This window comes from Nelusetta ayraudi, unplaced genomic scaffold (genome assembly GCF_046127955.1).
Source record: "Nelusetta ayraudi isolate G7.1 ecotype Tasmania unplaced genomic scaffold, CSIRO-AGI_Nayr_v1 ptg000011l, whole genome shotgun sequence".
NCBI lineage: Eukaryota > Metazoa > Chordata > Actinopteri > Tetraodontiformes > Monacanthidae > Nelusetta > Nelusetta ayraudi.
The window spans coordinates 17,193,984-17,220,208 of record NW_027466061.1 but is presented as its reverse complement, the minus strand read 5'-3'; the positions used below and the strand labels follow the sequence as shown (position 1 = coordinate 17,220,208).

The window sequence follows — 26,225 nt, the reverse complement described above, 5'->3', positions numbered from 1 at the left end:
GCAGGAAGATGTGCCAAAAATAAAAAGGCACAAAAGTATATATTAAACAAAAATCTTTGTAATTGTAATCAACTTTTCACTCTTAAATGTGTGTAACTTTTACACACATTCTTTTTCTCAACTTGTGGACCTAATGCAAACTGTCCTTTATTCACCAAGACCAAGTAGTCTGTGTGCCATCATTGAACTTTATATTTTAACCATATATTATTTCCAACCTGTGCTCATCCTGCATAATCTACTTGACCCATATGTCAAGCAGATTATCTATACAAATAAGGAATTATATAAAAGTGTTAAAACAATAGTATACTCATAATAATAAAAACAATCCTTTAAAAAAAATGCCACAAAGAAATAATCTGCTAAATATAACTTTGTTTTCTTCATTTTCGTTTCTGTCTTGACTTTAAGATTTTATCTTCTTTTTTATTATTATTTTGCTGTTAAATGTCAGTAAATTCTTCTTCTGTCAAATTCTTCACGGGTCATCGTAAGTTTCTGTCCCGAGAAACACTTAATAAAATGAATAAAATATGCAGAAAGAAAGAAAAAGACTTGCATGAGAGGTGCATCGCTGGATAAAGGTGTACTGAATTCCTCGCGTCAATAATACGTCGCAACGCTATTTGTTGACGACTAACAAATTGTTAACCAAGATTCCCGCCGCGGTTATATTTAGCCCTGAGAAAAGTCATCAAACGAGTATTCAAATGTCATGCTGTATCTCCGGACTCCATCGGATGCCGTAAAAACGCGGAAAGCCGAGCCGAGTGCGGCATCGTCGCACAGACATCTCGGGCCAATCCGAATCCTAACCGTGCCACGGATGCGGCCGTGACAGTGTTTTCGGGTGAGAGACGGAGGCAGCTTAGACGGAAACACAAGTGACCGCTAGCTGCGAGCGAGTCAAACATTCGCACTCGGGTGAACTAGCGAGGGCGGAATTTGAATTCTGAGGATACGCGAGGCGAGAGACGGTGGGGGCCAGGTGGAGAAGGGCTAACGGACCGTAATACCGCACGCTCGAACCGTATAAAAAATATTCCTTTTGCGGTTTGGCAGGTGCTTGTTTTAAGGGAGCTCCTGGCTATCAGCGACAGGAAGGTTAGCTTCTAGCCACCGCCATCTCCTCAGCCGGAGCGATCGCCGAGTCTTCCGCACCATGGGGAACGCTGCCACTGCCAAAAAGGGCAACGAGCTAGAGAGCGGTAAGTCTGCCTTTCGCTAACTGCACATGTGTCACGTTTGGGGGAGAAAATAAATACATTTAAAAAATGGTATTTCGCCCAAAACCTTCTCAACACCCCCACTCGCTGCTAGCCAGCTGGAGCGGTGAGCGAAGAGCCACTTTGCGAGCGGAGGGCCCGTGCGTCCATCCCCTCAGTCAGTCGGTTATCCCTCTGCAAAACACTCGCCCGTTATGCGACACGGAGACCCGGCGTGCGGTCGTCGTGGTTTTAAGCATTAAATGAGATGTTTAGCCCTGGGCCTTGCCACGTTAGCTTGTAGCAGAAAGACCCTGTGGATGCTGGGGAGGGTGGGTTGGTTGGCTGCTGGGAGGGTGGGTTGGGGGGGGTCATGCTTTCATGGGGGTGGGGAGGGGGAAGAAGAGTATCGCCGACGTTAATAACACTTCATTAAAAGGCAATTACACACACGTCAGTCCGTCGATAAATAGTTAGCGGTGACGCGCTTCTCTTTTTGTCACGTTTTCGTGTCCGTTTGCACGCAAATATCCTGCCCTCGGGCGGGCGACGGAGCTCGGTGACAGGTTAGCCTGCTGCTAACTTTAGCTATGACGGGTGGGATTAGCCCTCAGAAGGCCCTTGTAATTTCATTGCCTCTTGATGGTGGTAGCTGTTCGGGCCTGTACACACGCATATACACACACACACACACACACACACACACACACACACACACACACACACACACACACAAGCGGGGCGGGGGGCAGACAGACACACGCACGGTTGGATGTGGCGTGCAGTCGCTTCATAATGAAAGCGAGGGAGCATCTAAGTGTTGTCACCCTTAACTTGGGTGGAAACAGTTGGGATACGCTTGTCAACCGTGTGTTTTAGCCACACACACCTAGCTGTGAGACGCACAGTGTTCCATTTTTGTTGTTTTATTTGGTTGGGTTGTTTATGTTTTGTGATCATTGTTTTTTTTATTGTTTGTTTTTGTTTTGTTTTTCTATGATGATCCCAAAGTTAAATCATAAAGACGTCGTGAATCTGTTCCAAGCGGGCAATAAATTGGACTTGCAGGCACGGCACTGTGTGACTGAATCCTGCCCCTGGGCTTCACTGCCACATTTTTATTCCCGGCTACATAAACAAAGCTTTCCCTCTGCACAGCCTTGTGACCAAATATGGTGAAGAAATGACAAATGCCCTCTTTCCATTCATAAAAGCTGGACCTACTACTCTCCGTCCTCGTCATTTGCACGCACGCAGGCACGCATACACACATTTGAAATGTGCGTCTGCCTGCAGGGCCCCGTGTTCCCTTAATCTTGCCGTGGTAAAGGTGCAGCGGCGCTGAAGTCTCACGTCTCGCGCTCGGTTCGTCATTGACCGGGGCAGCTTGTCATCAGACCTTCGTCAGAGGATAAGGGGTATTACAAGCTTTGAATGGTTTGACGCAACCAGGCCTGGGTCAGTGTTACTCTACGCTTCCGCACTCTGATGGGATGCAGCCGGTCGTCTCGGAGCATCTTTCACGACACTGCGTGAACTCTCTGCTGTGTGTAAACGTACGTTGATGGGTTTTCCTGCAGAGTCTCTCCCGTGTTTGGTGAAGAAGTCGCACATCGTGCCCACGGCCTGTACAATTTCTCTAACTGTAAAATAGTGCCGAAGTGTGCCCGTTATCAGTTCCTCCCGACTCCTGCAGTCCCCTGGCGATGCAGGGGGTAGGTTGTTGAGCTGTTGAGAGAGACGCAGCAGGCACAGTGCAACGCGCCAACCGCGGACATTCAGAGCTTGTCAGATCAGTAGCAGTTGCTATACTGCCAAGCGTTACAAGTGTTACAGTGAGCCGTAGCTCCCGCTGCGTGGCTAACTGTTAAACCCGTTTAAGCTGACACCGTGCCCCGAGCTACAGCTTCATCTGGAGTCTCGCCATCCCGCCACGTAGACCTGGTTACCTACAGGGTTGTATAGAAACCAGACGGGCTTTGTTTACTGTATATAGCCGCCACTGTCTGAAAACAGTTGGGACGGCACCAACTTGGCCACGCTCGTGCAGCGGGAGACAAAACAGCTGCCACCATGACACCCATTTCATATCGCTTTGCCTGTGTATTGTGTTTCGCTCTGTAATGTAACAGGATGGAGCGCCGTAAGTGAACGATGTTATGCTTGTCTGGATTTTTGGCAGTGCTGTCAGGAGTAGTTGGCCAACTTTGCTGCCTTTCAGACCGTTAAATTTGTTCCTGTTGGAGCAAATGCTCAGGCTGATTTTATTTGTCTACTAAAATGAAGCGATCATAAAGCGGTGGGTGAGGTGTTACACAATGATCACTTAGCATCCGATCTGATCTTCTCGTTGTTTCATTTAGACTTGACATCTGTTTGAGAAAGAAGTTAGCAAGTCGCCAAACATTAGTAGCTCAAGAGGATGGAGTTATTGATATCCAGACTTCAACAGAATTTCCAAAGATCATTTTTCTACTGACACTCATTGGGCCCCATATTTTTCCCAGGATATTGCTAAACAATGTATGTTTTTTTTTTGTTGTTTTTTTTAAGTTTCAGTTCAGGGTTGCTGTGAAAAATGGTTTTAAGAGAGGTTCTCACCTGATATGCCTGACTGAAAATTCCTTTCTACATGCCTTGTTGGTACTTGGAATCTCTGTACACACAAGAGAATGTCAAGTCTGTTGTCATCCCAGCGGCTCATAGCAGCTACGTACACTTCATGTTCGTTGATGTGTTCTACTTGTTGTGTACATGAACTGTGTGTTTCTCTCTGTCTTCTCTTCTGTATCATCACCATCCATGTGGGTGATTGTCTCCTGCAAAACCTTGGTGATCAATAGAGACTTTTGGTATGCTCACTCCCCCAAAAGGCACCCAGAATGACGAATGGCATTGGTCTCAATGTGACGACCTGCTAGAAGTGCTTGCCTTTTTTTAATTTAATTTTTTTTTTAACTTTTTGTGTGCTCTTTGATAATACGTCTTTCTTTTTGCTGTCCACATTCTCTCAATCTGGATTTCTCCATGCATTGGTTTGTCTTTGCTTGACATCTCTATGTTGTGTTTGTTGTCCCTTCCCCAAACTGTACTGAGTGATGCATAAGATGCTCAGTGAAACCTCCTCTGTTTCTCTGCCTGTTTGGAAAAGGCTGCCAAATCAAAGAAACAAGTGGACTGAGTGCCTTGACATGCATCACTAGTCTGCCTGTCCTGGTTCTTGTTGTCTCATGCCTGTGTGCTTTGTTCTGTAGACAGAATGATTTTTTGTTTGTTTGTTTTTAACGAATCCCTCAACTGATATCCAGATGAGAGTTGACTTTCTCCTTCTACCCACTGGTTGTCGTCTTTGTTTGGTCCTCCTGAAACTCTTCATTTACCCCCACCTAGAATGATAACATTTGGACCCTTTGCCAGTTTAACCTTAAACCCAACATTGCCTACATTACCCTGTCCAATTATTACATCCAATCCTGTGCTAACAAGGTCTGCACTTCCCCTTCTCTTCTCTCCAGTGAAAGAGTTTCTAGCCAAAGCCAAAGAAGACTTCTTACGGAAATGGGAATGCCCTCCACAAGTAAGAGTGATGAAAAGTCAATATGTGGGGTTCGGCCGCCTTCGTGGAACAGGCTAACAGGTTGTCACTTTCGCAGAGCACGACGTGCCTAGATGACTTTGACAGATTAAAGACCCTGGGCACCGGCTCGTTTGGAAGAGTCATGCTGGTGAAACACAAAGGAACAGAGCAATACTTTGCAATGAAAATCCTGGACAAGCAGAAGGTGGGTGAAGGCACACGCACACGCGTCAGTGTTTCCCTCCACATTCACGTATTTGTGGCGTCCTGCTGCAAACAAATCAGCACTCGCCGCAAAGTGATTTTTCTATTTTTAGCAGCCGTCATTCGCAGTCGAAGTGAAGTGCGTGTCGTGGGATGCGTTTCTACTGTGTTCTCCTTCCCATATCCGTGCCCGCTGCACCCCACTCCATGCACTGGTTTCTCTTTCACGCAAGCATTAGGTTTGTTTTGAACGTGTCGCAGCACATTTTCCAGAGCTGTCTTTCAACGCTGCGGCGGCACATACGTCGTCATGTTGTGATGGCAGTCAGTCACACAGCTGAGATGTGAGCTGGCAGTCCTGCTCCAAGTCAACTGTAGGTTCTAACGTACAGCACGAGCCGTGAATACGGATCTGAAACAAGACCGCACTCTGGCATCCAGCCTCAAAGCAACAGTCTGAATTGTGTAATAGCTTTAAAATGTGCACTTCCATGTATTTAAAATGACTGCGATTCACTTTTATCTGTTCGTGTCTTGTGACCACGGAGCATATGTAACGTGAAAAAAAAAAAAAAAAAAACAGTTAGCTGCCTTTCCTGTTTTATGTTATCTCTGTTCCTAAAGTGAAATCTGCTCGGCAAGGTCACCTTATCTCTCTTTATCTGTCAGGTGGTGAAACTCAAGCAAATAGAACACACGTTAAACGAGAAGAGGATATTACAGGCCGTGAGCTTCCCCTTTCTTGTCAAACTAGAGTATGCGTTTAAGGTAAAGTCTGTTTTCATGCTCTTCCAGTTGTTTGCAAACTCCCAATATTCTTTTATGGCCACGGTTAAGGTTGTTGTTGTCAACATTCCACAGGACAATTCAAACCTTTACATGGTGATGGAGTATGTTCCGGGAGGAGAGATGTTCTCGCACTTGAGACGAATCGGAAGGTTCAGGTGAGAGTTGCAGCCCTCCGAACTCTGGAGGTGCAGGATTTTGTTTGCTCTCAGACATCGACACGCTGGTTTCTTTCCACTTGCAGTGAACCACACGCACGCTTTTACGCCGCCCAGATAGTGCTGACATTTGAGTACCTCCATTCACTAGACCTCATATACAGAGATCTGAAACCTGAGAACCTTCTCATCGACCACCACGGCTACATTCAGGTCGGCCACAAAAAAAAACCAGCACGAAATGCTGCTCCAAACTTGAGCACGACACTGACGTTTGGCTCCTGTGCTTCTTTGTTTTCAAGGTGACAGACTTTGGTTTTGCCAAACGAGTAAAAGGCAGGACCTGGACGTTGTGCGGAACTCCGGAATACCTGGCGCCAGAGATCATTCTCAGCAAAGTATGGCGTTTCTGTACACTCCCCTGGTAGATAACTGGAAACTGATACAGGGAATTTGTAAAGTAATGCTTGTGTCACTGTTAGTTGCGTGAGTAGAAAATGTTGTGTGAAAACCAATTGCATTTGTTTGGAGTGTTGTCTCTTTATCAACTGGAAAAACTGGCTGCAAACCATGGCAACAACTCTCAAAATTCCACTGCTTGTAGATTATGAAAGTGTGTGCAGAACACCCAAAGCTGGGTGTGTCGGTTAGTCAGATTAAAAACAAATGTTTATTACATTTATGTTTGTATGCTTTTATAATTTCCCGTTTGTTTTATCAATTGATGATTTAATCTGTCATGTTTGGTATAAAAAATGTAGAGTCGTTTTAGCAGGTAAATTGATGCTTTTAAAAATCACTGCATTCCTAAGATTAGGGTCATCTCGTCATTTGCAAGTCAGTCCACCCAAACGATGCAAAGCTAAAGGTTGGAGCGCTCTTTGATTTTCAGCTGCCTCTAATTGTATTTTTCAGGGTTACAACAAAGCCGTGGACTGGTGGGCCCTGGGAGTCCTCATCTACGAAATGGCAGCTGGCTACCCTCCATTCTTTGCAGATCAGCCCATTCAGATCTATGAGAAGATTGTGTCTGGGAAGGTAAGCTGGCATGACCAGTTAAGTATCTGCGTCAAGTTTTCTGGTATGTTCTGTTCTATTGGGGGGGAAAAACAAATGTCTCCCTCTTTGCAGGTGCGATTCCCCTCCCACTTCAGCTCCGACTTGAAAGATCTGTTAAGAAACCTGCTGCAGGTGGACTTGACCAAACGCTATGGCAACCTGAAGAACGGCGTCAACGACATCAAGGGCCACAAATGGTTTGCCACGACAGACTGGATTGCAATCTACGAGAGAAAGGCAAGAGCTCAGTGGGCACCCGTCACAATTACTAACAAGATAATTAGATATTGATTTTATACCATTATTTTTTTTTATGCTAATGCTAGTGGTTGACTCCACAGCAGTTGTTTAATTTCCCAAAAGTTTTCTGAGGGTGGCTTTTTCTTCCTCTTTATTGTAGTTTTCCAACAGTTTCTATTTCATTTCACGTTGTGCATCTCTCTTCCTGGTCCACCATGATGTGTTCACAGCAGGTCCAAACATTTTGGAAGTCCCTGATTGCCTCTGTGAGCTGTGTGCCAAGAGGCCAATTGGCCGCATGACAGTGATAATGGAGTTCTTCGATTAATCAAAGTGGATATTTTGCTAACACTTCAATCTAATTGATCAGTTGCTTCCGCTTAATTAGTTGTTCTGACGCTTTAAGATTTTTATTTTTATTTTTTTTACTTCTCTTTTCTAATCAAATGCTCATATAAACCTTGTGCTTCTTACCGGGTTTTCAATACTGGCTGTAAATGAATCAATGTCAGTCATTGAATATATTGCAAAACAATGGTTAAAACAGACGTGAAGGTATCTAAGTGTGAGAAGAGTATGGAGGCAGGTGTTTTCCTATGGCCACCGCTGTAGGGAACAGCCTACAGGAGAAGGAGGAGGAGACCCTTGTTCTACTTTAACATTTCTTCAAAGCGAGAGCGTTTTGGCCAGTCCAGTTTTCCTCACAACTTTTATCATCAGGTCTTTAGGGAAAATGCTTAGTCAAGGTATAAACTGAGCTTCGGATTGGGCCTTCACAGACACTATTGTTCCTTTCTCACCAATTTCTGAGTTGCGAGGGTTTGGAAAGGGTATTTCTAAACTGAGTCCATGTCATGTCCATTTAAATTGAATCCCTCTAAAATGCCTTTTAGCATCATTTGGTAGTGTGGGCATAAAAATGCTTTGGCTGGTTAAATGATGTATCCCTCCTGTTGGTGCAGGTGGAAGCCCCGTTCATACCAAAGTGCAGAGGCCCAGGGGACACCAGCAACTTCGACGACTACGAGGAGGAGGAAATCCGCGTTTCCTTAACAGAAAAGTGTGCAAAGGAGTTTGCAGAGTTTTAGGAAGCGAGTACACAGATATATCAGGGAAAAAGGGGATCTTTGCACTCTTCTAAAGACTTGGGGTGGAGCAGAGACCATTGTTCTTCAGATCCACAACATCGTCCCTTCATTCCAATAGGCTGAATGAGGTTGCCATGATCCTTGGGTGCCGATAACCTCTCACTGTCACATAAACCTGCATATTAAAGCAGACACACCACCTTTGTTTATTTTTTGTACCTACCTTTCAAATTTTGAAACAAGTAGTCTTGGATGTTACCTCCCTTCCCCCTCATTTTTTATTTCTGACCCCCCCCCTCTAATTTTTGAAATTGTCGAGGAAAGACTGAGGACAAAAGGGCCAGTTGCAGTCCACATATTGTAACTGACACACAGGTATGTGTGCAGTACACTATTCTCTCTGGTCATCTGCATTGTACATCAAAGGATCTGTTTGAAATCAACATCAAGTTGGGTGTTGTTATTATCCAGCCAGCTTTCAAAGGTAGCATTACTGCTAATGTGCATATCCGTCGGTTTCATGAGACATATAAACATGTACGTTGGAAGCATGACCAAAAAGAGAACATAGGATGCCACAAAAGGACAGATCACTTCCTTTCTTTGTTTTAGTGCCCAGAGGCTCAACACTACAGACACCCTCACCCCACAGAGACATCTAGCTGCTGTCGCTCATCTTGCTACAATGACCCGAGCTCAGCAAGCCAACCTCAAAAACAAGAAATCATCTTACAATAGGAATAAGTGAATCAAGTTGTTTGTTTGATCCTTGTGGATCTCTTAGTCACACACACAAGGCTCGCTTCTTTGGTAGCTTTTTTTTCTCTCTCTCTCTCTCTCTTTTCGTCGCTGTGTGTAACATCATAGTCATGTTGCCTGTAGAGTTCAGGTCTGTTTTAAAAGACCCTTCCTCATGAATCTGTGGAACAACACTATTTCTAAATGCAAAAAAGTGAAATTAAATTTCCTTTTTCAGATTTTGTGTAGAGGGTGGAATGGGCCTTTGTGTTCCAACCTCAAAAATGCAACCCTTAAGACAAAATTCCAGAATTTTTAATATATAAAATTAGAGACGCTTTCAAATCTTAGGAAACACAGAAGCGGAACTAAATATTGTACCATATTCTCTGTCCTCAGACTAACTTCTTTGTTTCGTTGTTATCAGAAGAATGTAGGTTAACAACGTACAGGAATGCATATTTGAAAGCTTGATTTCAAGGTACAGTTTTTCTCACAACACACTGGTTGAATTATAGACTGATCCTTTGTATCACATGTAACCCTGTTATTGTTAAACTTGTTACATCATACATATATACATTGTTTCATATATGATTTTATTTATACACATTAGAGATGCTAATAAATTTTATTTTTAAAAGTGTTGATGTTTTGTACAATGTCAGTGCATTGTCAGGCTGACTGTGTTGCAAATAACTTGCATAAAAACCGAGTATATTTAACCACACAGTAGTGACTTGTACTTGAAAATTCAATGGTAACGCGGTTTTATTTTGCTTACAATTCAGTATTTGGTCAACAAGAAACATTCCCATAAAAATGAACCCCATCAGAAGAAAAGGCAATTATTTTTTCCAATCATATTAATAACAGAACATGCAAATCTAACAAAGGTCCTTATCAAATGTTTCTGAAGCTACCATTTTAAAAAAAACAAAGCTAATAGAATAAGTATAGAATTTCACAAAAGTATGCATCAAATAGAATGATGGTGACGCATAATGCAAACTCTTAAGTATGGACAATCTGCCTTGCTGTAGCTCTTCTAACAGGCGGGCTGATGGGTAATGAAGTATTTTTTGCGGGCACGTGGTGGCGTTTTGCTTGCTGCAGCTGGACGTTGGAAGTGAGTGGAAACATGGCGGGTTTGGAGCTGCTATCAGACCAAGGCTACCGTATAGATGGAAGAAAATCCACGGAGCTGCGGAAAGTCCAGGCTCGAATGGGCGTTTTCGCTCAGGCTGACGGTTCGGCTTACCTAGAACAGGGAAACACCAAAGCTCTGGCGGTGGTTTACGGTCCGCATGAAGTAAGTAGCAGCCTGGAAGCGTGAGCCTGTGTGGATGTTTGTGGGCTAATCCGCTGCTCCAACGGCATGGACGCAGCATCAAGAGAACTCTTGTCTCCGTTGCCCCGTAGCCGCACAACAGTTTGTTTGTCTTGCAAGCTGGCGAGTAATTTACGTCTGTAGACGACATATTTAAAGAAACAGTCTTAGTGAGATGGTTACAATTACATGAGCTTAATTTATTGTCTTGCGGTCTAGCTTGCCATTAAAATAGCAATAATCTCTTATTAATAATAATTTGAAAAATCAGTGAAAGACAAAACACTGCAGATACACAGTGGTCTCGGTAGTTTGCATTAAAGAAGTTTCCGTTAAAGAAACTATCATGTGTCAATGGGAACCGCATATTTGAAGTTTTCTCTCGAGCCAACTAAATCTCAACACCGTCTCCCCCCAGATGCGAGGTTCCCGCGGTCGGGCTCGTCACGATCGAGCCATTATCAACTGTCAATATAGCATGGCCACGTTCAGCACAGCGGAGAGGAAGAGGAGACCGCACGGGGACCGGAAGTCCACAGAGATGAGCCTCCACCTGAAGCAGACCTTCGAAGCTGCTGTGATGACGCAGCTGTACCCACGCTCTCAAATTGACATCTATGTCAAGGTTAATGGCATAGATCACATGGATGTGATTCGTCGAATATTTATTGTATATGGACTTTTGTTTTAGGTAAAAACAATAGAATGTGTTCTTCTGTAATCCATTTAACCTTTCTTTTTGTTATTCTAAAAATACAGATTCTACAATCAGATGGTGGAAACTACAGTGTGTGTGTGAACGCTGCCACCTTGGCAATAATCGACGCTGGAATCCCAATGCGGGACTATGTCTGTGCCTGTACAGTGGGGTTTGTGGATGAGACCCCTCTAGCGGACCTTTGTTATGCGGAGGAAAGTGGAGGAGTGAGTTCTCTTGCCTTAGCGCTTCTGCCCAGGGGTGGACAGATTGCTTTGGTGCAGATGGATGCCAGACTCCACCAGGACCATCTAGAACCTCTGATCGAAGCTGCTATGACTGCTTGTAAAGGTGTGAGCAAAGTGCTGGATGAGGTGGTACGTCAACATCTTCAAGAAGTTTCTCTGCTCTCCAAAGAGTAGGTCGTGGTTTTGACAGGACACTGGAACAAGTCTCTGGACTTTATAAACAAAAAAAAAGACTCTTTCTCTCGCTTTCTACCACCACTCCCTATCGCCTATCCCCCACTGTTCATAGGCAAAAAACAAACTATCTCTACTTTCTCTCAGTTCTGAGAAACACAAAATACGTAGCTACAATATCCTAGATATTCATTTTTATAAACAAGGACGTGTTCTATTTTTTTTTTTATTAAATGGAGATCCCTCTTGATCTTACAGTGAATGAAAAATAAAGTTTGTGTCTTTCCATCCATGACTCATTTTTCCTTCATTTTGAAATTAAATTGCAAAAAAAAAAGATTATTGTTAAGAGGACACATTATTATTGCAGTAGCCTAAAGCGATTAGGGTTGTGAGCAAGCCAAAGGGTGTATGAAATGGCATATAAAGAGGCAGACGTTTACGTTGCGAATGAAAATAATAGTTTAAAAAAAAAAAAAAAAAAAGATTCCAATTTTATTTCTTTTTTATGTTTAATGGTTAAAAGACAATGTCAGCATCATCATCGTCATTTCAATTCAACTCAGTCAGATGACTGAGCCTCGCTGGTCCGAAAAGCGGCATGACTGTCTCGGCTGTTTTGCTGTTAGATGTTCTTCCCAACACGGGTTGTTGTTGTTATCCCGGTTGGCTATTTTACCTGATCTGTACGCGATGGTGATACCCCACAGGAAGTAGATCCGTTGCGTTAATGTTCCCACTGCAACAAGGAAGTTCCCCACTGGAGTAACGCCATCCGTGGACGAGTCCCTCCCTCCTCTGCCGGTGGATGTGACCCGTTGTACCTTAAAAAAGAGGTATGTCTCCGTACGTGTAAAGGGCAATGTTTGAATGAATGTTTGAACCTCTATTTTGTTTTAAACATGCTGCGGAATTAAATAGTTAACCAAAGCCATCAGCTAGCTCGTTAGCTGCAAGCTAGCCACTGATGTCAATACAATGGCTCAGTGTCACTATCAGGTTTCTAAATGATATTGAGTCTTATATAGTAGACCAAACTGAATGGTTGATGGACAGTCCGTGTGCTGCCTTCAGGGTCCAGTGTTTAAGCCGTTCTAAGCCAACAAAGAACAACAACATGGGACTGTTGTCGGACCCGAACAGAAGACGTGCTTTGATCAACCTCCTCACTCGCCTCAACACTCCAATCTGGTCAGTCCACAGCCACGTCGAGATCGATATAGTTGACGGAAATGTTGCATCCGTGGCCAATTTATTTTTTTTCCCACTTCACAAAAATATATGTAATCCCTCGTGTGAGTACTAAAGTGTGTGACTCTTGTGTTTGTCTTTTTGTAGTGTTGTCTGCTTCTTTGCAGGTGTGGCCTGGTTCATGGGCTTAGCCTTTGAGCCGTTCACCCTGCGAACCTACATGTCAGAAAATGCGATGGGGTCCACCATGGTAGAGGAACGCTTCCCTGCAGGGGAGAGAGCCCTGGCCACAGGCAGGGAGTTTGCTGCTCATAAGAAGAAAGCAGGGTAAGGGACGCTTGAAGGAAAATAGTTATCTGAATGTGGCTTGTTCGTTTGTTTGTTTGTTTGAATGAAATTTTTGATCATTCAATGTTTGCTGGTGTTCTGGGCAACCAGCACTGAAGTGCTGAGCCAGATTTTGCCCACTTTACACCTTAATGGAATGTTTTTGATTTCATAATAATGTTTTTGTTTTGTTTTTTTCATTAGAATAATAGTTTTCTGTTGTTAACCAAGTCTAGCAATATTAAGTTTTTCACCTTCAGTTTGATGGGACCGTTTTTCCTCTACAGTGGCATGCCAGTGGATTGGTTAATAAAAACCATGCAGGACCGCGGGTTGGAGGTATTCACTCAGAGGTTCTCTCGCACGCTGCCCTTCCCTGATGAAAACAAAGAAAGATATGTGAGTTGTGAAAAGGGAAAACATATTTTTTGAGGCTCCTGGTTCTATATTTCATAGCTCTATTTGGTAATATTTTATTTTCTCTTCCCTTAGATGGTGAAAGGCACAAATGTGTACGGCATCCTTCGGGCCCCAAGAGCTCCACGGACAGAGGCCCTGGTGCTGAGCGCCCCCTGCAGCCCAGGTGATGAGAACAACCAGGCAGTTGGTCTGCTTCTTGGCTTGGCCCAGTACTTCAGGGGTGAGTGCACATCCAGAGTGGTTTCTCTTGTGCCATTTGAATTCTTGGAAGCACTGCAAGTTTTAATGTCTGCCCTGGTTCCCACCAGGTCAAATTTACTGGGCCAAGGACATCATCTTCCTTGTCAATGAACACGACCTGATTGGTATGCAGGCATGGCTGGAAGGTTACCACCACACCAACACTACAGGTAGTTGCCAGTGCTCTGTCCATCTAAAACATCTCTAAAATAATTCTGCTATGGAGATGCCCTTTATGACATCATAAAAAAAGAAAACGATATGCTCCAGCCAAGCAACATAAATTGGTCATTTCAAAACAATGTAAAGTGAATTTTACATCATGTGGGACTGTCAATGATGCATGCATGCAGGTATAGACTGGTCTCCTCTCCAAGGCCGTGGTGGCTCCATTCAGGCAGCCCTTTCTCTGGAGCTCAGCAGCAATGTGATCACGAGCCTGGACCTGGTTCTGGAAGGCCTCAATGGGCAGCTCCCCAACCTGGATCTCGCTAACCTCTTCTATGCCTTCTGTCAGAAGATCGGAGTCCTGTGCACCATCCAGGGCAAGGTGAAGTTCGTGCTGCGAGATACAGTTTGAGCGCCAGGCCTTATCAAAGGCTTGACGGGAAGCAGAACGACTCGAATGACACTGTGCCATTTCACTGTCTGGCTTCCATTGATGTCTGCGCAGCTACCGAGGAATGACTGGGACACTGTGACAGGCTACGGCCATTCGGTCCAAACCATGATGCTGATGGTGATGAAGCAGGCCAGCGGGCGGCCCTGGGGAGATCATGGCCTCTTTCTACGGTACCACATTGAGGCTGCTACCCTCAAGGGCGTCAACAGCTTCCGTCAGTACAAGACTGACGCCACCACCATTGGCAGGTCAGAGCAGCCCTGAACAGTGGCTTTTTTTTGGGATTTAATCATTTCTTGAAATGTTATATTTTTTGTGAGTGGATTCTTAACTGAGTCTTATGTACTGTCTTTATTGATGTGATTGATTCATTTGATTTTAGGCTCCTGGAAGGAATGTACCGAAAACTAAACAACCTCCTAGAGCGCCTCCACCAGTCCTACTTCTTCTACCTCATGCCGTCCCTCTCTCATTTTGTTTCTATTGGCTACTACATGCCAGCCTTCGGCCTCCTCGCAGTCATCCTGCTGCTCCGTGTATCCTTTTGAGCGGTATTTTTTGTTGACTTTGTTTAAACTGCAAAAAAAACAAAACAAACACTGATAACCCAGAAGCCTTGAGCTATGTCCTAAAAACACATTAATGTATACTTAATGACAAGATTCCACCTTGACTATGATTCAGGCCATGGAACTGTGGGTTCAACTGTCGTCTCCTCCAGGAAGATCAGAGGACGACAGTCAGTCAGAGAAGGTCCGACATCAATTTGAGAGCCAGCAGTTTACCAGTTTTGTCTTTCTTAGGCTCAGTGCTTAAGGTGTAGTTGCATGTAGTGGTTGGCAGTGGTAAACATATAAATGAGCATTATTACTACATGAAAAACAATTTTGATTGTTGAATTTTATTTGGCTAAAGCCTGTTCATGTTGTGGCTCTCCATCCCTGTAAATGTCACATATTTGGCCTTTTGCTTGAGTTGTTCAACAACATTCACCAAACTTAATGTGCCTCCTCTTCCTCCTCCGGCTCCTGCAGGAGCCCAGCACTGGAGTGCTGTCGGTGTTGACTCCTCTGGTGATCAGCCATCTGACCGGCGTAGCCCTGTACACGCTTCCCACTCACTTCCAGGAAATGGCAGTGGAACACTTCCCTGTGTCTGAGACCGAGGCTGTGGTCCTGACAGCCATTGCCATTTACACAGCAGGCCTCGCTTTGCCTCACAACACTAACAGGTAGCTGCACTAATGTTGATACACATAGTCAATCTGCCTTTTCACCATGAGTTTTGAAACTTTAAACATGCTGTTGTTCATTGTTAATGCAACAGTGAGTGTATTGTTTGTGAAGGGTTGCAAAGAAATACAGTTTCTCACTCTCTATTACTGTGACGGTCCTAGTTGTAATGCCGCTGTGTGACCTGTGGGTTGTGCTGTTTCTTAAAGGCTGCTGACGGGCGAGGGCACGGAGCAGGGCTGGAGGGTGCTGAAGCTGGTGGCCGTCCTCTACCTGGCCGTGCTGCTGAGCTGCACCGCCCTCATCAACTTCTCCCTGGGCTTCATCCTGGCTCTCACTCTGGTGCCTGTGGCTGCCTGCGTCACACCCCACCGGCCAAAGTCAGTCTCGAGTTTTTCTGTCGCGCATACGATTTTGTGCACACAGGTGTGAGACCTCACTCTTCTTCTTTTTTGCCTTTCAGGGTTCTCTTAGCTTCCATCATGGTCATCCTCAGCCCGGCCTTCACGCTCCTTTTTTCAGTGTTTTTCTTCCAAGAGCTGCAGGAAATGCCTGTGAGCTTCCAGGAGGGTTGGATGCTCTTCCTGTCAGTCATCTCACAGGGGATCCTGGACCATTATCTCTATGGCTCTCTGGTTTACCCACTCATCGCCCTACTGGTCTACCCATGCTGGCTGCTTTTCTGGAACATCCTCTTCTGGAAGTGAATGGCAGCCACATAGGACTAATGAAGACTGTTGGAGAGGGGGAAAAAACAAAAAACATTTGTTCTCAGGTTTGTCCTCACTGTGGCAAATGTGACAGATGAAAAAAAAAATCCATCAGAGTGTCTGAAAGAAAACATTAATATTGTGGAATATGCAGTGACTGCCTTTTTGGACTTTTTGATGGTACGCAGACATAAAAAGAAAAAAGGTTTTCTTATTCAATTAAGCAGTATGGACATTTTTCTACTGTACACCTTGCCAGTAAGATGAGGTGGAGAGAATGCTCTTTCCACATGGGAATATGAATGAGTTGATTCGCCCTTTTTTTTCTTTCTTTTTTTTTTTTTTTCTAAGGAAATTAGGGTTTTTGTTTTTACACTTTCTTCATTTGTAGTACAGGATTGTTCCACCAATTGCAATGCTGCAATTTTGGTCGGGGAAAGAAAGTATTGCAATATTGTTTTGTTTCCCAGGTTGGATGGTGATGTGTAAATACAAAATCAAACGGCTACTGTAATGGATGCATCAACTCGTGTGGTTTTCCATACGTCTCCTTAAAAGTGTCCGTACATCTGCATCTGTTGAACAAAACATCACAACATCCAATATTTTTATACTTGTTTTGATAACTGTTATGAGAACATGTTTATTTCATATTTATAAATTATAAATTAAAGGACTTAAAATGATAAGTGTTTCTTGTGTTTTGTTACTAAATACATCTCCTGCATCATTGAGTATTTATTTGTTCCAGGGTTTGTAATGTGTGATCTGCTCTCATCTGCAAAGCATGTGGTATTCACTTACAATTACCATCCATGCATCCATTTTCTATGCCACAACCTCCTCCACGCAAGGTAGCGGGGCACGTACAATTACCAACTTTTAAAATTTAGAATTGTGTTATAGTATAATTATAATAAAGTAAGTATATAATAGTGAACAGTATACTTACTTAATGTAAGTGATGCAACATTACACTCTAATCAGTGCCACCTAGTAAAGTATTCTGTAAGTTCTAAGTTATGTGCAGCTTCAGGGCTTTATACTCGCGCATTGCAACACATTTGTTTGAATTCCAGCCCAGCTAAACCTTTGACCAATGCAGGTTGATTGGCAGTGATGTCGAGAAGATGCATGAGATTTGTGTAGTTTGTGACATCACAAAGTACTCCAGAACTATGTATTTTAGCATAAACGTTCTAAAAAGTAAAAAACAAAAAACAAATGATGAATTTCTCATTTTGCTGAAGTCCATTGAGATATTGGAGACACACTGATAAAGAAAATGCGTAAAACACTGGACCTGCAGCTGTGTAGGATCCACCCTATTATGAAGTGAGTGACTGGAATGCTCTCTGGCCACAGTTGTAGTAAATGTAAACGAAGGACAAAGGTCTGCTAGGGACCTGACAGGGACCTGACGGTAATGCTTATCAAACTGTACTTGTACTGTAACTTATAAAGTGCTAATCATTTTGCTAAGGATGATGCAATATCTTATGAATGATTGATTGATTTGTCCTCACATGAACTTGCTACAAAGATTCCCAAGAAGATGAGTCCCAGATGACAGGGGTGGAACTTCTGCGGAATACGTTTGCACGTGTTGTTCATGCACTGTGAGGGCTTCAGCAGCAGTGCCAGAATAAGTTTCACTGAGAGTAGATAAAGCTATGGTGGTTGGTTTACAAGTGGAGCTCAAACATCCAGTCGGCCACTTTGTGCACCCACCCTGGACACGGAGGACCGAGTCAGGGTCCCCGCAGACACTGTGACTGTCCACAGCCAGCTGTGAGTAAAACACTCTGCTCCAGTCAAGTCATTCATTGATCCGAATTCAAGATAGCGACATGTTTGAAACAAATGCAAATTTCAAAGCCAATGGTAATACAGACATCCCCCCCCGTGCAGAGCTGCAGCCCCTCCAGGTGCTTGGAGGAGCAGGAACATGAAATGCAAAAAAAATGATAGGTGGCAGGTGTGACAAGATGTTCACATCTGTGGTAAATACACAGGTCACATGATGTTACCAGACAAATAATAATTAATTATGAAAATAAACCTCTTGACTTTGCAAATGCATGGGGACTTTTCTAGAAAAAAAAAGTCTAATTATACAAATCAAGATATCTAATAAATAAACAAAACTTAGCCCAAACAGCCAGAAACTCACCAAAATGACCATCATATCATAGCTTAGCATGAGACAGAGTGGAAGAATGCAAAAGCTCAACATGTTGGAAATGCAATGTTTTTTCTGGGACAACAAAATTAAAAAATAAAATAAAATAAAATACTTGATCAGCCTGAAATTCAGTGAAATGTTGAGTAAAAAACACATTAGGAGAGAGAAAAAGGAAGAACAAATGAAAAGAAAAAATGGCGCTGTTGGGCGTATCAGGTTCATTTTTGATAATTAGAAAGTTAAGCCCTGTATCCATATGTATGTCAAATATCTTGACATTTAAAGCATGTTTGGTATATCAAAGAAGTACTGGGCGAGAATAATGACCTTTTTGTCAAACGCACTTCTGGTTTAAAGTGGTGTAAAAGAAAAAAAAAAAAAAAAAAAAAGAGTACATTATTAACTTCTAGGCCTTAATGAGGCAAACATGTAAGTGCTGGTTTCATGACTGTCGCTCCTCAACTTTAAAGGGCCATAAAATGACTGCTCAAGTTCACAACTGTAAATTCAGTGTCTGAAGGTTTCAAAGCTCAACTTAAGACACTCAAAACAAAAAAGAAACGGTGAGTAAATAATATTGAGGTATGCACAGAAAAACTGGTGATTGACTTCTGTTATGTTTATTCAGTTGATGCAGTTTTGCTTTAAGTATTATGCACTGAAAAACATATCATTCCACTGCTGTCACAGCTCAAGAGTGAATGGAGTAAACGCAGAACAAGTATAGACCAGTCACTCTGTGATTCTTAAAAACAACGCACTCATCACAATGTTTTTCCTTTTTGAAAAATAAAATTAAAATAAAAGCACTTGACAAACCCTGTAAACACAGCAACCTCTCTGGGTTTCAACATTTCAAACATTATTGGCACCAGCAGACGACGGCGTTCTGCATGAGGCCCCCTCTGCTCCTCTCTGCTCCCAGCAGGAAGGAAGTCAGAGACCCCTCATCACCAGTAGCAACCAGAACAAACAACCTCCTTCTCAAATAAATATTAGGCCAGCTGTGATGTTTGACGCCACACACACACACACACAAACACACACACACACACACACACACACACACACACACACACACACACACACACACACGCGCGCGCGCACGCACACACGCATGCACGCGCACACGCACACGCACGCGCACACGCACGCGCACGCGCACACGCACACGCACACATACGGACAAGGACAAACACAAGAAGGTCACACACTGCGAAATAAATAAGAAAGAGGTCAGACCACACTCGGTTTATCATTGATGGACGTGTGTGTGTGTGTGTGTGTGTGTGTGTGTGTGTGTGTGTGTGTGTGGTCAAAGCCGTTGCCCTCTGTCCGCAGACCGACGCCTGAGCCGCAGCCAGCGCCACTCCGCGTCATGCTACAGCGCTTCAAACGTCTTCAGCAGCCGGCAGGCCGCCAGAAGACTCTCAGTGCACGTTTCAGTCTCTCTGTGAGTATTTTGTCAACAGCTGCGTGGCCGGTTAAGCATCATTGCTCCGTGTGCGTGTGTGTGGGTGGGTGCGAGCGGGATTAGAGCGACTGCACGTCGACGCCGGCGGGGGAGTCAACTGCTGCCGGGCTCGCCCCGATCTTCCCTCCTCCCTCGCTCCTTTGTGACACAACAAAAGAGGTAAAAAGAAAAAAAAAGTGGGAGTGAGTCGGTGTGAAAGTGTTGCCAGACTTGGCAAGCGCACACACTTTGTTGGCAATTATGCTGCAGTACCTGCTGGATTTGTGTGTCAGGTCTCTCTGTAGTACAGATCTCACAGCCCGGGCGGGACGGCTTGTTGATGAAAGTGCAAGAGGGACAGGCCCACTCTGTCTGCTGAACACACACACACACACACACACACACACACACACACACACACACACACACACACACACACACACACACACACACACACACACACACACACAAGTTCAGATTAAAGTGAAGAAACTGCTGACAGATGCCCAGACGACAGCACACAACAACAACATACCTGCGCTTTACTCGCTTTGCTGGCGTGATCGTTGAGCTGCAGATGCTCCATGTCCAGGAGATCTTTCATGTCAGCCGCTCTGTTGCTTCCTGCACTTGCGCCACCTACTGTCGATACGTGAGCGTGCAGTTTTTATTTGGAGAACACGTTTCAACATAACTTCAGGCACACTGTCCTTAAAGTTACTTATGGAAAAAAAAACAATTACAAATTCACATGATGTGAGCAAAAAAAAAAAAAGAGCATTGTTAACCTCAACACTAAAACTTAAAGGTTCAGTGTGTAAAATTTATGTTGATGTCTGATTGTTATATGGGTAAAAGCTGAACATAGTGCCTGTTTTACTGCTTGAAAGTGGCCTAAATATGAAACACGCTGTCAGGCAGACCTCCTTAAAACTCTTACGCACTGGACCTTTAAGTCCATGAGCATAAAGTAAGAAAGCCATCACAGATTCTCACTGGCTCACTGTCCCATAATTCTCCCCACTCACCCTGGTTATTGTGGGGCAGCCTGGAGGGTAGCGTGCTGTAGCCCCTCCTGTCTTGGGAGGTGGCGCTGTTGCCCGGTGGGACGGTCGAGCCGAGGAGAGCGCTTTCCAGGTCCTGCTGGAACAGCTGGCGGCTGATGCGGGCCTGGCGCGCAGAGATGAGGTACAGGTACGCTGTATCGCCGTCCTTCTGCACGCCGTAGGAGGCCAGCGACCTCAGGTCGGTGCACAGACACTGGCCAATTATCCACCGCTGCACACGGGGGTGAAAACCGTACTCGAAAAACACCTGACGACCCAGAGCGAGCGCTGGCGGTTAGTAAAACCAGAATGAAAGAAAGACACGCGTGTACATTTCTGGGTTCGCATGTTCCTGACCTGTTGCTTGAGTGCAGCCACAGTCATGTAAGGAAAGACTTTGACTGTTACACATGCAGACGACGACACGTCCTCCACCACGACAGACAAGCTGCAAGACAAAGACAATGTGACTGAGCGGCGTAAACTGATAAAGTCTGTCAATACAAGAATGGCAGGCTGGCTGTGTGTGAAATCGCCCCCTACTCACTACACAGCGGATTCACCGTTTTTGTAGTGGTGTCCGAAGTGAACATGTGTATTCACTACGTGGTCCACTCAATGTATCCCACAATGCATCGCTGAAAGTAGCGGACAACCGATGGTCGCTACGCTGGCAATATATCCCATCATGCATTGCACTCAGGCTGACCCAAAGGTAGAAAAGGCAAGAGGAGCGGAGCATCGTCATCTTTAAAGACGCTCAGTATAATATGCACTTGTCACAAAAATGCCTATATATGTGTAAATGAAGTTATGTATAAATAACACCTGCTGCAGTGACATTTTAATGGTGCGATGGCGTTGTTAACGGCGCCAGGAGCAGCGTCCTAAAGCTTTTTTTATTTGTCAAATGAGTGCACTATGTAGTTAACTAACAGAACTTCCCATATAGGGATTAGGGAGTAATGATTAATAATAATAATGATTATAAAAATTATATTATATAAAAATAATGATAATAATATCATTATAAAATGTATAAATATTTGCTTGACCACTCAAGACAATCATTTCCATGTGTAGCCTCTCAGTGAAGTCCCTGGAAATGAGAGAAATCTGATCTTTACTTGTGTGTGAATGTGTGAAAATGCACACGTCTAAAAACTTAAAAAACTAAGCCCATTGTGATGTCACAATGGGCTTAGTTGTTTTTTTTTTACCCATCTTTGTTTTGTCCCTTTTCAAACATGTGAAAGCTCCAACAAAGTGTCAGTTTCAGCAGGAGGCTGTAAACACAGGGCTAAATGTACTGTATTCTGGAGATTTTGAGTTTAGTTTTTTGTTTTTTTAAGAATTGCGAGTTCCATTGGCTTACTGGCTAGAATGAAAAACAAAGATCCCCCCCCCAAAAAAAATGGGCATACTATTAAAAAAAGTTACAAATCTTTCATATCTCACTTGATCTCTCCGTCTGGGTAGTTCTTCTCAGACAGTTGAATCGTCAGAGAGACACTCTGCCGCGCCAGAGCCGCCGCGTGCTGCGAGGCGGCGTGCACGTCGCCGGCTTCAATGGCCCTGGAGAGGTCCAGACACAACTCCTCTGCAGACAGGGGGAGGAAGCCGAGATCAAAAGTGACGTTTTTAGGACACGCGGTGAGCGAACATGGAGGCACACGGCGGTAAACAGAGATCAGAGCGAGAAAACCCACCGGTGAGCGGCAGAGAGGCTGAGCTGCACTGCTGTGTGGCGCCCGTTGTGTCGTTTTGTTTGCCATCCGTCTCAATTGTGTTCATGTTTGCGACTGTCAAATGAGGAAACAAGACACAAAAGATTTCAAGTTTCAAAAGAGTGCTAATGCCATAGTGTCGTCAACGCGTGTTGATTTGAACTCGCCAGTGGTAGCTGTTGAGAACACCCTGCAGTAAAACCTGTTTGTCCATTTTCCTTTGAGAATACGCTTCCTCCTCCCTCCAACAAGCTCTCTGGTGTCTGGGACACATCTGCCTCAGCAAACATGAGGAACTCTGAGGTTGATTGATTGATTGATATGAAAACTTGCGACCTAGCTGGCTTTATTGCAGCCAGCCAAGCGGTTTGCATCGTTCCAGTAATGGAAGTGTCAAGCAAAGCGTAATACACTGCCTGGCCAAAAAAAAGTTGCCACCACAAATACAGGTCACACACTCTAATATTTTGTTGGACCGCCTGTAGCTTTGATTACGGCACGGTTTCGATAAGCTTCTGCAATGTCACAAGATTGATTTCCATCCAGCATTCATTTTTCACCAAGATCTTGCATTGATGACGGAAGAGTCTGACCGCTGCGCAAAGCCTTCTTTAGCACATCCCAAAGATTCTCAATGGGGTTCAGGTCTGGACTCTGTGGTGGCCAATCCATGTGTGGAAATGGTGTCTCAGGCTCCCTGAAGCACTCTTTCACAATTCCATGAATCCTGGCACTGTCATCTTGGAATATGCCCGTGCCATCAGGGAAGAAAAAATCCATTGATGGAATTACCTGGTCGTTCAGTATATTCAGGTAGTCAGCGGACATCATTCTTTGAGCACATACTATTGCTGAACCTAGACCTGACCAACTGCAGCAACCCCAGATCATAGCACTGCCCCCACAGGCTTGTACAGCAGGCACTAGGACATGATGGGTGCATCACTTCATCTGCCTCTCTTCTTACCCTGATGCGTCCATCACTCTAGAACGGGGTAAATCTGGAAAGAAAAGGCTTCAATTTGCTAGGGAGCATAAAGATTGCACTCTGGAGCAATGGAAGAAGGTCATGTGGTCTGATGAGTCCAGATTTACCCTGTTCCAGAGTGATGGACGCATCAGGGTAAGAAGAAAGGCAGTTGAAGTCCTGCATCCATCATGCCTAGTGCCTGCTGTACAAGCCTGCACAGTAGGCAAAATGAATGCAACACTGGATGGAAATCAATCTTGTGACATTGCAGAAGCTTACTGAAACAATGCCACAGCGAATGCGTGCCGTAATCAAAGCTAAAGGCGGTCAAACGAAATATTAGAGTGTGAGACCCATAATTTTTGTGATGGCAACTTTTTTTGGGGCCAGGCAGTGTATTTGCCCAATCAAAAGCCAATAAATAAATTGAAGCAATGATTTTTAAACTACCCTCTTGGTAATAGTAGTACTGAAAAATTAAAGGAAGGCAAGCGACATTGATAAAGCAGCAAACTGTAGCAGAGGTGCTTGTCAAGGTGAGGACTTTAGAAACAAGAGTGGAACGCACCTCGATGTGCCTCCCTCAGAGAGGACATCACCACGGTGGCCCACTCCTCGGCTTCACGGTCACAGCGGAAGTTGAAGCTGATGCAGTCGTGTGGCGGAGCAGCAAGGCGCATCTCATGGCAGCGAGAAGATTTAACCTCATATTGCACTGAGCGCAGGTCGAATTCTGCAATGAACTGTGGGCAAAAAAAAAAGAAGATTAATTACACTTTAAGGTCAATCAAGCTGTACAAAAAAAAAACATCCATCCATCCCTTTTCAATACCCGCTTCTTCCTGAGCTCAGGGTTGCGGGAGACAACAAATAAATAAATAAATAAATAAATAAATAAAATCACACAAGATTTTTTTTTAAAGATAAAAAATAAATTGTATAACATAAAATTGCAACTGAGAGAAATTCCACAACTACATTACTGCGAGACGTGTGAGGCAAATACACCATGGATGTATCGTGCATCCAAACACAAGTTGTTATGATCTCAATAACAAGTCAAAATCAACCATTTCACTTTTCACTTCTTGTTAAATGGAGAGAATCGCGTTCACCCAATAAGTTGTGCGTACGGAGGAAGAGCGAACAGGGATGAACCTCCTGCCATGGAGGTTTGTTTACCACATGATAACTGCACTGTAACAACTAACAGGAACAACGCAGGTGTGATATTTCAACCCTGAGATAAACCGCTGAATCATAAACTGTTCGAACTATTGACAGTTTATAAGAAGGCCAACCAGATTTGCCTTTTTATTTTGTGTGACTCTTTACATCTTCATCTTCAATAAGAGTTCATTTATATGGCGATGTTTATTACATTTGGTGAGTAATTTAAAAGAGCAACTCTAACAGGAAGAATGAAAACGAAAGTGAAACGCCCTCAACTATACGGACTGAATACATTTTCTCAGATGATACAGTCAAAGATGAGCGAACTCCTTCAAAACCACTGAGAAAACGGAAAGACGAGATTTAATGTGGCTAAACTATTCGCCAAATCCTGTTGGCTGCAGTAGATCGTACATAAAAATCAGTTCGTGGTCTTCTTAACATTTCTAGTGGATCTTGAATGATCGGAGCCAATATAAGAGAGTGCTGGGGCCGTAGCTAAGATAAACTATTGGAGTCGTCAAGGACCGTCCTTAACGAACTTAAGCACGTAACACCTTCGAATCTTACCACACTGCGGTTTCCGCTCATGTCTCGCAGCGCCAGTCGAAACTCTCCGGCCCGGCTTGGGTCCATGCTGAGCTGTAGTCGCAGAGCCTCGCTACCCGCTCCGGGGAGGCACAGAGGTCGGATTCCGGAATGACACACCGAAACCCGGACTGACATTAATACAGTACTGCAGCACGCCGTCGCCGCAGGCCCGCCGCATACAACCTGTTGGGACGAGGCAGGGACCGAGGCTGGAGGAGCCCAGCCTCCCGAGCTGAGAGCCATGTCGCGGACACCAGAAACCGAGATTTGGTGTCGGAAGCCCCGCGACAGGTATTGATGTCACCCGCTGGTCTGGTTTGATACAGGGGTTCTACCTGTGTTTAAAGGGGCTGTGTTTGTTTTCGAACAAACGGTGGTTGTCCTCAAAGCCCGAACATTCTTCCATTTCGACCTGAGCCGAACAACCAGGTAGCGACATAAAACAAAACAGGAAGTACATAGGTACGTCTTTTATTTTTGTCCGGACAGCAACAAATTGCTTCATTCAATTTCCTACCTCACATACAAGTCGGTCTTATTTTTTCTAATATATGTATAGAGGTCAACATAGAACATAGCTATTCTAAATTCACGATATTAATAAAAGTCTAATTACATTTGGCCTCGACAAGTACAAGAGGTGCTGAAAGTGAGGGGGCGCAGGGGCATTGTTAAAATATTACATACACTTTTTGTTCTTACAACATACAACAAACCTAAGGCTAGCATACTGTTTTGACTGAGTCTCAATTGATTCAACAGGGAACAGGAGAAAGAGAAATATATTATTTTATTTTGGCAAAAAATAAATAGCATTATAATTTTTCATTT

The 26,225-nt window shown here is 44.1% G+C and overlaps 4 protein-coding genes across 6 annotated transcripts; 3 read left to right on the top strand and 1 right to left on the bottom strand.

Annotated features, from left to right (window-relative positions):
- Positions 1-859: 859 nt before the first annotated feature.
- On the top strand, positions 860-9,788 carry prkacbb (protein kinase, cAMP-dependent, catalytic, beta b). The gene is made up of 10 exons (XM_076021507.1): positions 860-1,211; positions 4,724-4,785; positions 4,862-4,990; positions 5,659-5,757; positions 5,851-5,933; positions 6,020-6,146; positions 6,236-6,331; positions 6,849-6,971; positions 7,065-7,229; positions 8,195-9,788. The coding sequence occupies exons 1-10, from the start codon at positions 1,166-1,168 to the stop codon at positions 8,318-8,320; spliced, it is 1,056 nt and encodes a 351-aa protein (XP_075877622.1). The 5' UTR covers positions 860-1,165; the 3' UTR covers positions 8,321-9,788.
- Positions 9,789-10,139: 351 nt separating this feature from the next.
- On the top strand, positions 10,140-11,634 carry exosc4 (exosome component 4). Its single transcript, XM_076021508.1, has 3 exons — positions 10,140-10,370; positions 10,807-11,013; positions 11,148-11,634. The coding sequence occupies exons 1-3, from the start codon at positions 10,200-10,202 to the stop codon at positions 11,505-11,507; spliced, it is 738 nt and encodes a 245-aa protein (XP_075877623.1). The 5' UTR covers positions 10,140-10,199; the 3' UTR covers positions 11,508-11,634.
- Positions 11,635-12,102: 468 nt separating this feature from the next.
- gpaa1 (glycosylphosphatidylinositol anchor attachment 1) lies at positions 12,103-16,340 on the top strand. Of its 2 annotated transcripts, XM_076021500.1 has the most exons (13): positions 12,103-12,343; positions 12,582-12,698; positions 12,846-13,025; positions 13,313-13,424; positions 13,518-13,665; positions 13,754-13,855; positions 14,039-14,235; positions 14,359-14,555; positions 14,690-14,843; positions 14,992-15,060; positions 15,342-15,538; positions 15,749-15,919; positions 16,003-16,340. In XM_076021500.1, the coding sequence occupies exons 2-13, from the start codon at positions 12,625-12,627 to the stop codon at positions 16,244-16,246; spliced, it is 1,845 nt and encodes a 614-aa protein (XP_075877615.1). In that variant the 5' UTR covers positions 12,103-12,343; positions 12,582-12,624; the 3' UTR covers positions 16,247-16,340. The 2 variants fall into 2 exon arrangements, with proteins under 2 accessions (XP_075877615.1, XP_075877616.1); XM_076021501.1 differs by lacking the exons at positions 12,103-12,343; positions 12,582-12,698 and adding an exon at positions 12,716-12,750.
- A 2,698-nt stretch (positions 16,341-19,038) lies between these two features.
- On the bottom strand, positions 19,039-26,012 carry sharpin (SHANK-associated RH domain interacting protein). Of its 2 annotated transcripts, none has more exons than XM_076021506.1 (9): positions 25,374-26,012; positions 24,199-24,373; positions 22,643-22,735; positions 22,392-22,533; positions 21,291-21,381; positions 20,916-21,201; positions 20,423-20,526; positions 20,161-20,259; positions 19,039-20,046 (listed from the first exon to the last, which is right to left on the bottom strand). In XM_076021506.1, the coding sequence occupies exons 1-9, from the start codon at positions 25,635-25,637 to the stop codon at positions 20,002-20,004; spliced, it is 1,299 nt and encodes a 432-aa protein (XP_075877621.1). In that variant the 5' UTR covers positions 25,638-26,012; the 3' UTR covers positions 19,039-20,001. The 2 variants fall into 2 exon arrangements, with proteins under 2 accessions (XP_075877621.1, XP_075877620.1); XM_076021505.1 differs by having other exon boundaries at positions 20,161-20,262; positions 25,374-26,011.
- Between the last annotated feature and the right edge of the window lie 213 nt (positions 26,013-26,225).

What these genes read in the sequence shown, in the direction of transcription:
- prkacbb (XM_076021507.1), top strand. Translation starts at nt 1,166, where the DNA reads ATGGGGAACGCTGCCACTGCCAAAAAGGGCAACGAGCTAGAGAGCG. An exon ending in AAATCCTGGACAAGCAGAAG is followed by an intron (nt 4,991 to 5,658) that starts GTGGGTGAAGGC and finishes TTTATCTGTCAG; the next exon opens with GTGGTGAAACTCAAGCAAAT. An exon ending in ACCACCACGGCTACATTCAG is followed by an intron (nt 6,147 to 6,235) that starts GTCGGCCACAAA and finishes TTTGTTTTCAAG; the next exon opens with GTGACAGACTTTGGTTTTGC.
- exosc4 (XM_076021508.1), top strand. Translation starts at nt 10,200, where the DNA reads ATGGCGGGTTTGGAGCTGCTATCAGACCAAGGCTACCGTATAGATGGA. An exon ending in TGGTTTACGGTCCGCATGAA is followed by an intron (nt 10,371 to 10,806) that starts GTAAGTAGCAGC and finishes GTCTCCCCCCAG; the next exon opens with ATGCGAGGTTCCCGCGGTCG. An exon ending in AAATTGACATCTATGTCAAG is followed by an intron (nt 11,014 to 11,147) that starts GTTAATGGCATA and finishes CTAAAAATACAG; the next exon opens with ATTCTACAATCAGATGGTGG.
- gpaa1 (XM_076021500.1), top strand. Translation starts at nt 12,625, where the DNA reads ATGGGACTGTTGTCGGACCCGAACAGAAGACGTGCTTTGATCAACCTC. An exon ending in GACGCCACCACCATTGGCAG is followed by an intron (nt 14,556 to 14,689) that starts GTCAGAGCAGCC and finishes ATTTGATTTTAG; the next exon opens with GCTCCTGGAAGGAATGTACC. An exon ending in ACGACAGTCAGTCAGAGAAG is followed by an intron (nt 15,061 to 15,341) that starts GTCCGACATCAA and finishes CGGCTCCTGCAG; the next exon opens with GAGCCCAGCACTGGAGTGCT.
- sharpin (XM_076021505.1), bottom strand. Translation starts at nt 25,637, where the DNA reads ATGGCTCTCAGCTCGGGAGGCTGGGCTCCTCCAGCCTCGGTCCCTGCC. An exon ending in GCTGCCCCACAATAACCAGG is followed by an intron (nt 20,527 to 20,915) that starts GTGAGTGGGGAG and finishes TATCGACAGTAG; the next exon opens with GTGGCGCAAGTGCAGGAAGC. An exon ending in CTGACACACAAATCCAGCAG is followed by an intron (nt 20,047 to 20,160) that starts GTACTGCAGCAT and finishes TGTGTCACAAAG; the next exon opens with GAGCGAGGGAGGAGGGAAGA.